Genomic DNA, 17,797 nt, shown 5'->3' with positions numbered 1-17,797 from the left:
CAAGCAAACCTTTATGTCGTGTCCTCGATAAGGAGATTGATCTCTATGGTGAAGTGAAAAAATATGTATATACAGTGTACACAGATATAAACCATAAGGATGGATTTTAACTTGTGATGCAAATATGACCCACGAAAATGTGTGGTGTAGTTAGTGGTACATATTGCCATGAGGGATGTGACTCCATCCAAAAAGCAATAAAAGCACATCTCGAAGTCTGTCAAAAACCAGAGGAAGAAATTAAAAGAGGGGCATTAAATGCCCATCTGCACTCCCTGAATATTTTTATCAAGAAGCAATTTTGTTGTTATTCTTTTTTACTGTTTACAAATTACAAATATCACCCTACTCTATAGCATGATAAGATTAATGATCTGTTATTACAAAAGCATCACATACACACACACATTCTACATAATACATACATATTCTTCTTCTTCTGTAGACTTTATGGTGAACTATCTTTACTATTCTTTTATGCATACATAAAAATGCCCGTATATAGGGTATCATAATATATTACACAGAACATTAAATATGATCCTAATATAGAGCCCCCCCCGTTTTGTTCTTCTATTAAATTCCTTTACATATTTAATGCGTTGCAGCAAAGAGTAATTTGTTAAATTGTATTTTAGGAAAGCAAGGAGTCAGAGGATTTGATCAAATGCCATTCATTATAACTTTGCTAGTGTTAATATTATGTTGCAATGGTAATAGAATCTTCACTCAATGTGCCGCCCCAACGGCCCAATTACAAGCTCAACCAATAAGCTCCAATCCGGACGGTATTTGCCAGAATTTAGTCCTCATTCATGCAGCATACAACTGCCAAGAATTCAAGGTATTGTTGTAACCACCGATTATAAACAAGTGACCTTACTTTCCTCAACTTAAATTGCATGTTTATATGTTAACTATGTATGTAGTCAATGTTGTTAATAGCTACTTAAGGACCTAACATTATGAGCTTATGCAGAGGCAAGATGAACCAATATCCTGCTTAGTTCCAAAGAAGAAAAAAATCAAAATTAAATGAGCTTTTACCCTTTAGTTCCACATGCCATTTTTCTCTTCTAGTTGAGCTCATCTTTGGATTTTTATTCTCGAGGGTGGATGATGCCCGTGGAAACTTACAATGCTGCTTAATGCATTGGTTAGAATTTTGGATGGGTTTTTAGTAGATTTGGATAGTGGTAGGGAGTGATTATTTCCTTATGCATAAAAGGTCCCCCTCCTTCCCATCAAATTCATGCATACTGGTGTCTCTTGTTTCGGATTCAGGTGCCTACCAGCGATGGATTCTTGCTCTCGGTTCAACGAATAACAAGCAAGGTGGTCCACCCAGTGAAGGGACCGGCTTTTCTCTACCATGGCTTGATGCAGGTATTTTAAAAGGAATGAAATTATAGCATATTGGCCATGAGATGGAATGTGGTAACAATACATACATGTTTCCTAATATCCTGACATGCAAATGGAATGAGATTTGTAGGGAGGAGATATATGGGTCCTCAATGGCCCTCAACACTCTCTAGCATTTGTCATGGCGGATAACGGATATGTGGTGTGGCTCGGAAGCACTAGATCCTCCAAATTCAGCTATGGCCATGTTACGTATCGTCGATCCGACTCGGTAAAATTGGTTGTTTCTCTCATGCTAACTAACTATAACTCACTCATTATGCATCTCAAACCCATTGCCACATTATACATATTTGTTGGAACTTCAGCATTGTTCCCTTTTATCATGCATGATTCACAACCTCAAATCTCCTATTCTACTGGAATGAAGGGAAGGTGTGTGATATATATATATATAGCTTGATAACTTGATGCTATTCCATAGACCATTCCATTGATAACTTGTCATTGAAATAGAGCCCGTTTAGATGACCCAATAAGATTGGGACGTGATGCAGAGACCTGAATCGTCTTAAAAGTTTTTATCTAGTCCTATAGGCATGTTCTATGGACCTAGGCCCTACTATTTATGGCTAGTCTGAACCTTCGTCTAAGATGTTGTCACTTACAGCAACGTGCAATATGTTGTGAGATGCAAGTCCTAACCTTTGTATTGTAACGATAAAATGAACTGTATATAGCTCAAGTGACGAGGCTTAAAAGTTTGTGATTCCTAGGATGGGAAATGCGGGAAAACTCGACGACAAGTTACTTCTATTCCTTTATTTATCGTAATATATTTTCAATTAATGTGGAACAAAAGAGTTCCAACACAAGTTGGCCCTTCCCATGCATTTTTTCTCTAGGACCAAGAGATCATGGATGTTAGCGACCATCAATTTATCTCCCCAATCCCAAGGTCTCTATTTTTGTTTTAATTAAAATTTAACACACAGTCTCTCCCCATTTATTATTTACACCACTCATATTATAGCGAGAGTCATGTTTTCCCAAGGGTATGTAACTTTGAAGTCACTTATTTTTACGTTTTTTCTTTTCTCGTCAATTTTCTAGCGTACGATCTTCTTTTAAAGAGTAAAGTTGTTTTGGTCTTTTTGTTACTTTAGTCTTATTTTGTTTGTTTCTAGAATAGACCTCGAGTCACAAGGTTGGTCATACATGGTTTTTACATATTTGTACTCATGGTCTCCACTAAGATGATCTCAATTAACTCGAATCTTTGTAAGGCCAAATTTCATTAAAATACGAGATGAAGGTAAAATGTGTTCTTAAACTTGTAGGGGTATTGGAATTGGGCTTGGGATGAATTGGTATCACAAGATTTGCCATCGATGCTACGTTTCGTACACACACAATCCATGCAACCCATCTACTTTGTGGGCTATTCACAGGTATCATTGTCGTCGTCGTCATCATCATCATCATCAATATCATCGAATAGTAGTTCTACATATTAGTGGGGCAAAAGTGGCCCAACTTCTCCTCGTGTCCCCTAGCACAATTTATGTCCTAGCGCAAGAAGAAAAGTGTCTTAATATTTAAGTTTTACATATTGGTAGTTATTAAACTGGGTACTTATATTATAGATATAGCAATTAGGACCATTGGATTACCTTGTATTTACAATGGTATTTAAAGTATTAGACTAATTTGTTTTATTGTCAATAGTTGTTAGGACCATTGGAATGACTTGGTGGATTTCTTTGTATTAGTATTCGTACTAGTAGTAGTGCTTATGAGAAGTGACATTCTGACAACATTGCACATACATCACGTTGATGATGGATGCATTAGGGCACTATGACGGGTTTTGCCGCATTCACACGAAGCGATGTGTCGGGCCTCATCAAGCGGGCGGCCATGTTGAGCCCCATCACATATCTTAACCATGTCTCCTCACCTGTTGCAGCGGCTGTTGCTTGGCTTTTCCTCGACAAGGTATAACATCAATCATGTTAACAACGAGACCTTAAAATATTTTATTTTCGGGTTTCTCCGAGGCTCTCTCTTAGCATGCCACCTTTACTTTATATCCAGGGTTTAGGGTTACATATACATTATACATTATACATTATACATTATACATTATACATTATACATTATACATTATACATTATACATATATGATATACATATACATTATACATTATATAGATAATACACTGGATATAGGGTTACATATACATTATACATTGTACATATACCCTAAACCCTAAACCCTGATTACATATACATTATACATATTATACATTCATTATATAGATAAATCATAATACATAAACATAACATTCTAAATGGCCAGAATACCCCTAGCTTAGCAGTACAGAAAAACGCCTGCCACAACAGAAGAGCATCCTTGCCAATCCTGAAAATATTTGAAGGCAGTGATTCTCGTCGCTAATTTTTTGTCGATTTTAGGTCTTACTCACGGCAGGAGTTCATCAGTTCAACATCTCAGAGTATGTGTTGTTCTCTTCTTCTTCATTACATCAGTGATTAATCTTCTGTTAATCGTGGGGTCGATGAACTCATTCTGAAAATGAATGTTCAGCGATGGTGGAAAGCAGGTGATTAACTCTGTGTGCAAGAACGTAAATCGGCCGAATTGTTACAGCGATCTTTTGAGCCTTGTGACAGGTATTTACTTGCAGAAGTAGTGACATCTTATTACTTAATTAAGGAATCGATTACATGGATACATTCGTCATTAGTGTGAATAAATTTGTCAATCCGATCAGCTCTTCGTTTGTTTCATAGGTCCCAACTGTTGCATCGACAAGACATTGATTTCTTACTATGACAAATTCGAGCTTCAAACGACATCCATGAGGAACTTAGCTCAGATGGCACAATGTAAGATCTCTTACTATGCATTCAACTGCTTTGGTAAATGGAAACCCTAAAACTAACATCAACGTTATTTATGATTCTTTTTTTTTTTCAGTGTTGCGAACAGGTAGGTTTGGCATGTATGATTATGGGTGGTTCCGAAACCTATTTCACTATGGAGACTTCTTCCCGCCATCATACGATCTATCGAGCATCCCCAGTGGGCTAAGATTCCTAATGGCACATGGTGGACAAGATGCACTAGCAGATGAGGAGGATGTTCGACACTTGCTTGAGGACCTTCCAAGTGTCACTGAAGTCCTCTTTGTGCCAGAGTATGCACATGGTGACTTTGTCCTTGGTTTGTCTGCACGAACTCTTGTCTACGACAAGCTCCTCCTATTCTTTGCAAGCCCTTGAGGGAAGATGATGTCTTTTTGGTAGAACCCAACCTCATTATTTACTTGGCTCCAACAATTCCATGGCTTGAATCCATCAATTTACTTATCCTTGGGTTTCTAGGAAAGCCAAAATCTATATATATATTGCACCTAATATATGAACATTGTAGATTATAGAGATTAAGGTGTATTTTGCAATAGGACTATCTAAAAGCATAGCTGAAGAAGAAACTAATAAGCTAAAAAATGAGGTGTAATGTTGCCATAAATAATTATGTTTGGATCCAGAAGAAGGCCTTAGTGACTCTCTCTTTCTCTCCTTACAAGAGAGGAATGGGAACTTCAAGGACACTCTCAGACATCGCTAGATTGGTGTATCTTGCCACACTTGTTATTACATATATTGTTCTTTTACCAATTTATAATTAATGTCAACTCCTAATGCCATTTTTCCTAATTACTAACCTTTACACTGGTTACCATTAATAATGTTGGTTTTGTAGACTAGAGTTTGATAGGAGGGAACATCTTTCTTCACTCCCTACTTGACCATTTCTGTACACGCACTATGGTTAATGCATGGCACATTCTTGTTTAGTTATGGTACATTGCTTTTGAAAACTCGTTTCAGTCTTTGACAGGTTGATGATGGTTTTCTTTTGGAACTTCCTCTAGGTTGGGGTTCTTTTCATCTTTTTAATTCAGTAAGAGCCACATTATTTTTACCTTGATTTGCTTACCTATTGGGATATGGTTCTTATATTGCTTGGCCTTGTATGTATTGGCATGTTGGTAATTTCTGTTGGTGGGTTTGTCTCCCTAGAGCCTCATTTGTGTTGTGTCCTAGCATTTCTATTTGTTGAGGCCTAATGATTCTTAGTGTTAGACGTTGGTACCCTGGTTCGAGTTCTCTTCTTTTTGGTTTTCTTGTGTGCTTGTTTGCATCATTGTTGCTTATGTGGGTCTATTATGTTTGGTCCAAGAGTTACATGTTTGCATCAATTAATTCAAGGTGCAAAACATTTCATAAAACTGGTCATCTCCCAAAGCCTTGAGAATAGGCAAAATATTGTATTATAATTGATTGTTATGAATGGGAAAGTGATGGAACTAAGCATATAGCCAATTTGCCACTATTCATTTAGTCATTGAGATAGTGAACTTCCATTGTATATCGAGGTTGGAGCAAAGAAAGCGGGAGAGACTAATTATGTGAATTTGGTTCGTCTATATGTCACTAGCAAATAGTCTATGACTTGTTAAACACGTGATTAAGAGATATTTTACCAATAATGTGGATACAGTATGTGGATGTTTGTGTTGCTTGCAACAAATGTCAACATATCGCTTTGTTACACACCCGAGTGTTTAACCCTTTTAGCTGTCTTAGGTGTTCATTCCATGGGGACCAACAATGCATCATTGCTAGTGTTCAACCTCAAGAACCTCTTGGATACCATTACCGCATTGTTGATGAAATGTTTCCTATGTAGATGGTTTGAGGATGTTTTAAACCTTGTGCTGAAATGCTCCAAACTTGGTGATGAGGCATTTCACATCAGTACAAAGTTTGAGGCGACTCTACAACCGTTTCTTATTTCGAGATGCTCTAGACTTGGTCTTAATCCTTTTCATGACACAAAGACCTATCTATGATAAATCCCATGCAATAGTTTTGGTTCGCTTTGAAGTGTTTTTTTTTTTATACCTTAGGCCTTCTTTTTGCTTGCTCTGGTTTTCGAGTTAAATGAGCTTTTTCTTGGGGTAAATCTTAATATAAGTTTCCAATTATGGTTAATCTGGCCCTTTGCATTGGTTTGGGGCTTTATTTGTTTGGAGATTTATATAACTTCACATGTAAGTTCTTCCTTTGTCGTGCTCAAATGGTAAGGCTTGTTCTTTTTCCGTTCTGTTTCGTGATGTGATTTAAAAAGTTGAGAGTGCAATACATGATCTTCTAGGAAAATGCAAAAAATGCCCTTAAAATGCATCACACGCATGTACACAATAGGTTTTAGTAAAAGGCGGAGATTCATTTGACAATCAATTGTTTCATTTGACAATCAATTGTTATAAGGCAATAAAGCCTATATTGATTATAATTCAATTTTATGCTTCTATTGCTCAATATCTTAGGGGATGTTGAAAGTTAGAATCATGTACTCGTTTATACAATATGTGTGTATAAAGGGCTTTCTTAACAAATGAATAAGGACAATGAAAGGCAAGTACAAAAAGGAAAAACCAACACAACCCCAAATGATTGGGAACTTCATTTCAAAGTTCAATAACAACCAAAGGAAGGCATCATAATGATAGTTAGAAAATCATTCATTTCAATGTTCAATAACAATCGAAGGAGGGCATCATAATCATACTTCCCTTTTATTATTTTACTAGCATTTTATAATGTCTTGTATGTACACTCATGAATTCAGAAATCGCACACTACCATTAGGCTACTAAATCACATGTACATTGCCATGAACATCAAAATAAAGTAGCTTCATAGGGCCACTAGTTTTAAAATGTTATCCTTTACCAATCAACTTGGAATATTCTTAATGAAGGAATTGTACCACTTGATGAATTTGAATTACATGTATAGCAAAAATCACCTAGCATACTCATTTCTTTGTTCCATATCCTTGAATCCGTGGTCAAATCATGGCCAAGATAAGTAGGTCACTACTCTTTTGTGATCTCCCTCCAATTAGTTGCAATATTTGCCCTAGGAATAGCCCCGCAAGTGTTGTATTAGTAATATATGTTTGGATTGAATTAGATGAGCAAGGGGTACATGAAAATCAAATGTGTACCTCCACTACAATCACATAGCTAGAAAGTGTGTGTTTTTTTAGGCATGACGATAAAGCACATAAATATGTTTATTACTTCATTGTTTACTAGATGAGGAGTTAAAGTGATAGTTGAATCAAGAGAATGTTAAGTACTTGCTTACTGTTGTAAGTGCCCAACAACGACATCAACATCGTCTAACAAATAAGCTTAATAAGGCATTGGTGAGCTTCTTGGTGAGGTTAAGTTTGTGGGAGAGAAAAGTAGTTATGATAGAAATTATATTGAACACAAAATGATGTCAAAAGTAATCAAATAAAGGAATTAGGTTCAAACAAGGATACTCCATAAGAGTTAGGCCCAAATGACTTTATGTATTTCTAGTCGATTTATAAAGAGCTTATGAAAGACGATTGCGTGGCACATTCCCAAGCTTTTGGCATTTATGATCATATAGGGCCCTCCTGAATGGGCAATTTGTTCATTCTCTCAAACTACTTTCATTTATGTCTCAATTATAGTGTGTTTTAAGTGCCACATACATTCAATTTAGAGTTATCTACGAACATTAATCGATGAGTTGTGAAGCTTTGACTTTGGATTTGTGTTAAGGTGGCCACTAGATAAAGAAATATGTGTATTGAATACCACATGATGAGGAGTTTTTAGGAGAAAAATGTAGCAACAATAACATTGTTACGTAGCCTAAGGGAGAAGAGTATTGTTAAATAAAACACGTATGGGTGAGACTTGAAGCATAAACAAAAGAAGTTGAGTACGTTAACATTAAGTCTGGGATGGAGTGAAGAAAAAGAGACATTGTAAACACCCTAAGGAAAACATATTCACCCACCCACACTTCATAAACACATTCATTACACCCAAATACATACATACATACATACATACATACATCAGGTCCCAAAGGACAAAGGACCCAAACACAAGCCTACACTTTCACCAATTCTGCTCTTCCCGGCCTAATGGTGAGGCCGGGTTCCTCGCATATGACTGAAATTGTTAGCTCCAAGGATGATGAGGGCTATGATTACACGAAGATGCCATTATTGGATAATCACGATGAGAAGGCCGTGAAATTGTCAACGACTAAGATGGGTTGTGTGCAAGGTGATGTGATTATAGAGGAGCCCATAACCGATGCCGAGTTCGAGGAAATGAGAGAGGAAGAGGAGGAACGTGTCGTGAGCGCGATCAATTTAGCGGTAAAAAGCGCGGGGAACCTAACCAACCTTCTACCCACGGGAACCTTCCTCTTCTTCCAGTTCCTCCTCCCCATTGTATCCAATGGAGGCCGATGCACCAATGTGAACAATGGGGGCATGACCATTCTAAACCATGGCCCACATCCTATGAACATTAACGCGGTGTTCACACTCTCGCTACTTCTCGTTTGTGCCGCCTCGTGTTTTCTTTTAGCCTTCTCGGACACCGTCAAGCTTAATGACGGGAAGCTCTACCATGGGTTCGCAACACCTGGCGGCCTCTGGTTGGTTAACGCTGGACACAATGTGAAATTATCGCCGGCCTCAACCAATTACTTGCGTGTACACTATCGGCTCCGGCCAATAGACTTTATTCACGCGTTTCTCTCTCTTTCGGTGTTCCTAGCATCGGCCCTATTCACTCCCAATGTCTCCGATTGCCTTCTCAAAAGTATAAGTAATACGGTAATAGACGACCACGACACTTCGTCCTCTAATTTGACACTAGTCATGTCAAACTCGATACCATTAGTTGTCGGGTTTATGGCGAGTTTCTTTTGCATACTCTTCCCATCCAAACGTCGTGGCTTCGACCGCCCCTTGCTAGAGCGCCTCAATGAACAAAAAAAACCTAGCTCTCAAATTTAGATATAAGTTTCCAACCATTCAGGTGTATGTCCAAACATGTAAATAATATTGTTTCACTAGTTTGGATCATTCATATATATTTGCTTAATGATGGGGCCAATAGACACTTTGATTAAGTAATGAAGCAAATGTGAGGGTCACTCTCCATCTACCTTCATCAATCCTTATATCTTATATCAAACCATCCATTTGTTTTGATTTGAAGATTCCCCTAAATTGTTTGACTTCATTTGTTGGAACTTGGAGAAAATAGATTAGTTTATATAATCTTTCTCATGGCTGGACAAATATATACGCATTCCACATGGTAGTTAGTCACATTGGCAACATTATCATGAAGTAGCAAAAGGATGCTACGAGTCCTCAAAACACTCTCTATTCAATTGCCAATTACACAAAACACGCTCTATTGTCAAAGACTATTAAAGGGCTGAAATATATATTGTTCCAAATTCTACTAGGTTGCTACATTGCCATGTTGACTCCATTTAGTAAAAAATAGCAAGTGGTGAGGTAGAATTATTGTTTTCACAATCACAAGGTTGTATGAATCGATAAAACCCAAAATTTCATTAGTTTGCAATCATTTGGGCTTTTGTACGTCTCCTACACATCAACTACAATGGTGGGTCACCAAAGGAAAATCAAAATTTATGTGCCATGAAGCCCGGAGATTAAACACGATGCACTATGATATTCACAAAATTTACGTTGCTAAGTCATAAAGGTTAGTTGTGGGCCAAGTCTCGAGTAGTTTGTCTTGATGTTGTGTGCACCACCAAAACTCATTCGATCGATGATTCACTATAAAAGTTCATCGCATTTTTAGTTTGACGTCACGTGCGTATCATATGTAGCTTTAGGGTTGAAAAGAACACATTGCGTACTCAAGCGCAAAGTTAAAGCAAGTCTCTTTCTACATAAAATAAGGGCATTCTCTCACAATTGGATCCACCAAGCAAATGGTATCTAGTTGATTTGTCTCTTACATTTAAACCCTTATCTCATTCATTCATTCGGTTTCACGTGGTAGTCTTGCTTTTGTAACGATATTATTAAAGGGTGTTGTTGGAGAAACTTTCTCCAAGCATGACACACTAATATTCAATCTTAAAGCTTGAGCCTACCCACCCTAGCATACTGCACATCCAAGAATTTTTCTTTCATTGCACTAGTCCCACAAGTATATGTAAACTTTGCTTTTGATGTGTCTTTTTTTTGCTTTTTGAATCTTAATGTCGCAATCCCTACCTAAGGTTAAAAGAGGAGGCGATTGTATTGTGGCTTTCTTTACTGAATGTCAATGTGAGGATGGGGCTTGAGCACGTGTTTTGCGTGTTGTGAGATTGCTGTTGCCTTCTTGTAAGGGGGAGCAAAGTCTCGAATACATTTATAATGAACAATGTTGTGTGTATACAGTATGTGTATGGTTCTACTAATGAAAATTTAATGGAGTTTGTCTGAATCATTTCTTTTTTAATTCACAAATTAGGCTCGCTCTACATATAGCTTTGCCCATACGTTTTGTAATGATTGAACCTTTTGACTTTTATTCGTAAAGGTCGGGGAAGAGACAAGAGAGAGGAAGATGTGGGTATGGTACCACACGTTTACATTATGTATAAGTGAACTCCTTATAAGAGAGGAAGAGGTTGTGGTAGAAAGATCCAATAATAGAGTTGAGCCCTTCTTCAATGGGAGAGGAGGAGAGTTATGTCATGAAGAAGCCATTGCTAGATGTGGAGGACAGTGACAAATCCATCGGTGGTGGTGGTGGTGGATCATCTCAGCCGCCGGCTCCGGCCAACACAGGAGGCGGGAAACACGCGGGTGATGATGATGATGATGATCCACCCCTTGTGAAGGCCTTCAATTACGCGGTGAAAGTGGCCGGCACTGTCAATAGGATTCTACCCGCCGCCACATACCTCATCTTCCAGTTCTTTCTTCCGTTGGCTTCGAATGGCGGCAGCTGCGGGAATGCGTTCCAAGACGACCCCGTCAATGTGTACACCATCTTGACTCTATTGCTCCTCATCCTCTTCTCCCTTATCTCCTTCGCACTCGTATTCACCGACTCCGTGAAGCTCAGCAATGGCAAGGTCTACCATGGGCTTGTCACACCTTGGGGCCTCTGGTTGCCCAAGGTGTGCGAGCACCAATTGACGGAAGCCGCGAAACAAACCTTGCGGACCGAGTACAGCCTCCGGCTTATCGATTTCCTTCACGCGTTCCTCTCGCTCGCCATATTTCTCGCGTCCGCACTCGTGAGGACCGAAGTCTCAAGCTGCCTTCAAATCACTGCCCTCATTACTTCCAATACTGTTATCCCCTCCCTTGTTGTCAACTCGCTCCCGATTGTCGTAGGGTTTGTTGCGGGTGCGATCTACCTTGTGCTCCCCAGCAAACGCATTAGAGTGGACCGGCCCTTGTTAGAACGCCGAAGAGATAGGGATATTGATGCCATTGATGATCCTTCTTGATACGTCTTCTTAATGATGCTTATGGCTTTATCTATTTGTTGTATTTCCAATCAGCATCCGTCATCAATTTCATTCAATTCCAGTAAAATTTCCATTTCAATGTTATAAGACATCCTCTTGATTTGGAGCCCTAATTTATTAAATTAGTTGACTGATGAGATTGAATCTCCCTTTTTAAGTTATCCTAGGCTCAAATTGTCTTCCAGAGTGCATGTCCTCCCACTGGATTGTGGTTGTGTTCTTGGTAATGTTGGAATTTACTTGTATATTTCTTTTCATTGTGTTTTATTTCTATGCTTTCCCAATATTCATGTGGTCTAGGTTTAATTCCCTTTCTTTTCATTGTGTTTTATTTCTATGCTTTCCCAATATTCATGTGGTCTAGGTTTAATTCCCTTTCTTTTCATTGTGTTTTATTTCTATGCTTTCCCAATATTCATGTGGTCTAGGTTTAATTCCCTTATCTTTTTATACCTCCCTGTGTTCACATTAAGAGACATTGTGATAGGTCTAATTGTCCCTTGCACTTCATCACAATTCTCTACATTCTTTACTATCCTTTGGGTATTCACACAAAGATGGAGGCTTCTTCAGTACATCCAATAACTAAATTGTGACACATTAGGATCTAGTAAAATCCAAAGATTAGGTCAAAGAGGACATGCTAACCATTGTTAGGGTATGGGCTCATGATTTGCCACTCCTAAGTAAGTGCTATTGGTTTGTATTTGTAATGGTAGCTAGTCTCTCCAAGCTTACAATGATTTCTCTATAAAAGGACATCACCAGGGAATGAACAAACACCACATTCATGACAGGCTCGAGTTGAGAGATATGAAGAGAAATAGAGATGAATCATGGCAAGCTTAGAATGCCCATGACACCAACATATAAAAAGAACTATAGGAATTGTCATGGGACTCAAGGGTGTGGTCACCATGAATTAGTGGCCCAACACTTTATAGAATAATGTATATAACTCAAATTGTCTTCTTCTCATGTGAATTTTACTCGTTTGGGAAGATTTTGATCACATGCATGTTTCCAACCAAGTAGCTCAAGAAAATCGAGGGACACAGTCTTGGTTTTAACTCATAATTTGCATTTTAAGGTCATTTAGAGGGAGGCGAGAAAATCAACAATCCCATTAACACTATTTTATGGAGCAAGCAAACCCCTATAACAAATATACCTCACTAACATTACAAATTAAGTATGCTATTAGTTTATAACACTTTTCAAGGTCCGTTCATCTAATTTTGCTTCTCTTGTAGAAAGTTCACTTTTTTATTCTTGTTTTGGACTTTTCATTGTGAAAGAGAACAATCCCCTATTTTGGAGCTTTCAACCAGAAAAAGACATCTAATGATTCAACATTATCATTTTCCTAGTGTATGTTTTATTATGGTTGTTATGAGAGGCGAGAAGAGTCAATCACTCTCACCCATTCAACTATGAATCTTGAATGAGATGTAAAAACATTTTGTGCATTAAAACCCACATAAAGATAAAGAAAGGTAGACGGAAGAAACTGTGTTCGATTGCTTTAATACTTCAGTATTACCCTTTCCATAGTAAGTGATGCAGCATGGTTGTTATGACTGATGAGATATGAAAAGTGGGCCGTTAACCCACATATTCAAGTGTGAAATCTAAATTAAGATGTAAAGCATTTTAAACATTAAATCCTTTAAAAAGAATGATCAAGAGAGACACAAGGAATATAATTCAAATTAGCATCTAAAACATTTAATTTTAAAAAGTATACTTTCATGAATTGGAATTTGGCAACTGCACGAGCTAGTGCAGAAGACCACATTCAAAACACGTTTGTTTTTTATTACACAATCCCCACTCATTGACATTGGAAATGCTCTTAAAAGTTCACAAAAATTTGTTAAGTTTCTGAAATATCAAATAAGGAGTGATTTATATAAACAGGAATTTGCCAACCTATCACTTTATTTGATTACTTGTAATGCCTACTCCTGATATCTACCTATGGAGATCTTAATAAAGCCACCCAAATGGATAACAATAATGGGAAATTTTTGACTAATAATTTGAATTGTTCAATATGGTGTGACCAAATTGACTAGACATAATGAAGAATCTAGAGGCGGAAGATTAATCAAATTGATAGAGTGAATGAAGAAAGAACAAAATTCATGTTACTAAAACAAAGGATCTCCTTACCACAAATTAATTCCAACTTCATTCCCCTATACTTCTCAAATATGAAATTCAAACTTAAAGAGAATTCATATATAAGAGCACTATAAAGGCACACTTTCCACTTTCTCACTACCTCCTAGGGCTCTCTTCACTTTTATGTTTCTTGTATGAGTAATATGTATCTATATATACAATATATTCCATGCACTAAAATCACCATTACTTCTAAGATGAATAATCTATCCCATAGAGTTCATGGTACAAAAATTGCTTTTCCTTAGTAAGAAAAGATGAATAATATATGTATGTATAACATTGCCCATATAAACACCCCTAACAATAAGCATGGACAAAATCATCGTCACTTAATAGGACAAGTAGTATACATATGTGTTGATATGATAATATATCCAAAGTGAACCCCCCCCCCAACAATCATGGTCAAAATCACCATTGCTATCTGAGATGAATACTATATGTATGTATGCATATAGTATAATATTGAGATGAATACTATATGCATTACTATCCCATGGGAGCTCACCCAACAACCATGGACAAAATCGTCGATTTTGTAGCTTATTATCCCATGAGAGTTTCCCCAACAAGCATGGACAAAACATGTAGCATAACGTATCCATCTCATGAGACTTGTAGCATTCTTCCCGTAGGGCCGACCCAATCTAAGCTGTCAATATGTTTTTCAACGATGCTCTTTGTTTTCCTAGAGGATTTCCATCGCTTTTGTCCCCACAGAGAGCAATATTACACCGACTTCAAAAGGAATCTTCCAAATAGTACATTGATAAATATGTAGTAACAGGCACACCAAAATATGCAGAGAATCAATTCAAACTATTTACCATCAGTGTGCTTCTTCCGGCAAATAGCTCCGAAGAGTTGTGACCGAATGGAATTTATGAAACTCATTTTCTAAGCATTGATGCCATTGGCAAGAAGAGTTTATACATGAACGCCATTGGCAAGAAGAGTTTATACATGAATGCCATAGCCATGAAAAAAGTTAAAAAACAAGAAGAAACACTCAGGGAAACAAAGCAAAGGGGAAAATTTTTAAGTTTAAGAATTGATGTGCTAGGACCACCTGCATTTACCTCTCCCTATCTCTTTAACTCCATCCGCATGAAGGATTCTGCAAGAATAACCAGGTCAAGAATGAGGTGAGCTGACACTAGATGGACTTAGCCTGTATTGTGCACAACGTTAGTGATTTATCCCCGATGAACATTTCTGATATATACTCATCCATGGCTGTGTTGGAGTCACCTGCCCACAACATACAAGAGTGAATCATTATTAAAAAGAAAAGAGAAGAAAGGATAAAGGAAAAGGTACCACAGATTCTTAGTGTTCCACTTGCAAGATAAAAATGTTATATAACTATACATAAACCCTTACCGAAACGTTACACATTTTCATGGATGCATGCAAGGGCATAGAGAGTTAAGGGAGAATCTCAGATTCATCCTTCTGGGTGTCATTTGATCCAGTAAACACATCGCTGTAATGCTCCATGTTTGTAGTCCATATAGCTACAACTTTCTCGACTTTGTTCTCAATGTTTGTATTAAAAACTCCCCTGTTATCTTTAATGACTTCTTCCATTAGCTCTTTCTTGGTCCCCTTCTTGAGATTATCTGCCGGGGTACCTTGATTGGCAATAACAAAATCCGGATCATATATTCTACAATCTGTATGTAGGCACGGAGCTGCTTCTGAAAATTGATATGGAGAGCTCTTCGTCATAGAATCAGCCAACCAACACCGGACAAAATGTATTCAGGGTCTATTTAAAAGTAGGATGATTGATTGGTTTAACCTTAAAACGGAAATAACTTTGAAAAGAACTGGTACAATCAATCACCGATGTAATCAAATATACTAAATTCATGCATGGTGTCACCATGGAAAGCAAGTTTTTCAAGGCATAGTAGACCTCGGATCCGGAATGCGAAGTGTAGATCAGAATGGAACGCAAGTGTAGAGCCAACATAATTTGCCTGCTGCACACAATCTTTGGTCATTCAAGGAATGTTTCCCATAAAACAAAGGCTACAAGCAAGGAAAGCATTAAATTGATGAGAGAGAACATAAGAACGCAATTAACTCTTGCTCCTCGCTACACATTAAAACCGTATTCAGAATATACATAGAAATAACAGGCAGGAAAATCGCTTCTCATACAGAGGCATAACCAGAAGACGGGGATAATGGGTATAATTAGGGGATCAAAACGAAAGGATAAGGGAGGGCTTAATCACAAAAGGAAAGGATTAAGGGAGCACAACGCTTCAAATCTTCTTTGACCTCGATATGGAAGGTCATCTGAAGGACAGTAATCAAAAGGGTGGAAAGTGTGCACAGCAGAAAGCAACTCATAGTCTTCTTCTCGTGCACAACACCATTCTTTTCTCTCTCTTTTTTCTTCTTCTTTCTTCGTCTTGCCCTAACTGTGTTTGCAGGGTGCATAGATGATCGCACTCAACTCTCTCTTTCTCTCTCTCTGTCTTCATGGACTCATGTTCTTTTCTGAGTTTCTTTCTATATGTGTGAGTTTATTTATATACATGTAACATATGTATGTATGTGGGTTTATACATACAAATGGCCACTTTGAAGGAAGGAAGGAAGGAAATGTGGCTCTTCTTCTCCTTCATTTGCATTGATTGCTCCTTTTCTCTATATTTTGTGGGCCTTGTATCATTCATGATTCACCTCCAATGACATAGTGTTGGATTGTTAGCCACCTCCTCTATCTAATCCTCCCACTTCCGAGCTTTCTTTTTCTCGGCCCGGAGCTCAAGTCCCTCCGAACTTACTCACGTTGGCCTAAGTGTACATGCAAAATGGCTTGGCCTAATCCGCCACACCAATAATGTCACCACCCATCATCATAATGTCCACAAGAGAATTTGGGGTAATTGCAGCTTTGAAGTCCACTTTCAGTTCTTGGACCATGGCAGAATCCATATCCTTTACTTTTCCTTGATCCACGAGCTTCACTCACACCTTTGGACGAGAAGGTCAATATCAATGTGAATGACTTTGTCCATTACATGAATTACACATATGTGGCAATGACATTTGGGTTTATCGAATCCCCAACCTTCCTCGGCTATGTCCTATTTCTTAAGGGCATCAGATGGATGAGAGGAAGTTGTAATGACCCCAACATTGGGAGACTCCAACCCACATGAAATGATGTTCAATCCTTGCTAAGTTTTTGCAAACTTTTAACAATAGTTCATCCAAGCTTTTCGACACTTGTACATTTCCTAGTAGCTTCTAACCCATAAGATGTAGTCTTTTCATTGGACTTTTTAAGCAAGACTAGCTTTCAAAACTCTCAAGAAGTTATTCATCTTGGCCACTATCCTTCGTCATTCCAATACAACCAATCCCTTTATCATGGAAACATATGCGTCTGACTTTGCCCTTCATGCTATCATATCCCGATAAAATGATCATGAACTCTTGAACCCCATTTCGTTCTTTTCTTAGAAGTCCACACTTCTTTGGACATCCAATGTTGGATGTATAGCATGGAGTTGGTAGCAATCATCTTCACAATCAAAGAATGGGTAAGCTTCTTGGCAGGCCTCAAAGTTGCATCTAGGTCATGGCAAGACCATAAAATGCTACTATACGTCACCATTACTTGCACATTGATTACATGCAAGGTCAATGGTCTTCACTTCTTAGCGAACTACGATTCCAAAACCTTATTCTAAATTAGGCTTCCAAACATAGTAAAGCAATTCTCATTGCCCATAATTTAAGCTTCATCCAAGGG

General features: G+C 37.9%; 3 protein-coding genes across 3 annotated transcripts; all 3 read left to right on the top strand.

The window, feature by feature from the left end:
* The first annotated feature begins 432 nt into the window (after window positions 1-432).
* On the top strand, window positions 433-5,112 carry LOC147859613 (triacylglycerol lipase 1-like). Its single transcript, XM_087326079.1, has 9 exons — window positions 433-844; window positions 1,285-1,386; window positions 1,496-1,636; window positions 2,706-2,816; window positions 3,220-3,363; window positions 3,844-3,884; window positions 3,977-4,062; window positions 4,183-4,278; window positions 4,370-5,112. Exons 1-9 carry the CDS (start codon window positions 668-670, stop codon window positions 4,672-4,674), a joined length of 1,203 nt encoding a protein of 400 aa, XP_087182205.1. The 5' UTR covers window positions 433-667; the 3' UTR covers window positions 4,675-5,112.
* A 3,233-nt stretch (window positions 5,113-8,345) lies between these two features.
* LOC147859612 (protein DMP10-like) lies at window positions 8,346-9,531 on the top strand. Its single transcript, XM_087325892.1, has one exon. The coding sequence runs from the start codon at window positions 8,438-8,440 to the stop codon at window positions 9,323-9,325; it is 888 nt and encodes a 295-aa protein (XP_087182018.1). The 5' UTR covers window positions 8,346-8,437; the 3' UTR covers window positions 9,326-9,531.
* Window positions 9,532-10,965: 1,434 nt separating this feature from the next.
* On the top strand, window positions 10,966-11,978 carry LOC147859611 (protein DMP7-like). Its single transcript, XM_087326540.1, has one exon. It carries the CDS (start codon window positions 11,020-11,022, stop codon window positions 11,806-11,808), a length of 789 nt encoding a protein of 262 aa, XP_087182666.1. The 5' UTR covers window positions 10,966-11,019; the 3' UTR covers window positions 11,809-11,978.
* Window positions 11,979-17,797: the final 5,819 nt, after the last annotated feature.

Source organism: Azolla caroliniana, unplaced genomic scaffold, assembly GCF_043228905.1.
Source record: "Azolla caroliniana isolate FFs.n. ecotype wild unplaced genomic scaffold, voAzoCaro1.0.p SCAF_10, whole genome shotgun sequence".
Taxonomy (NCBI): Eukaryota; Viridiplantae; Streptophyta; class Polypodiopsida; order Salviniales; family Salviniaceae; genus Azolla; species Azolla caroliniana.
This window is presented reverse-complemented; position numbering and strand designations above follow the sequence as displayed.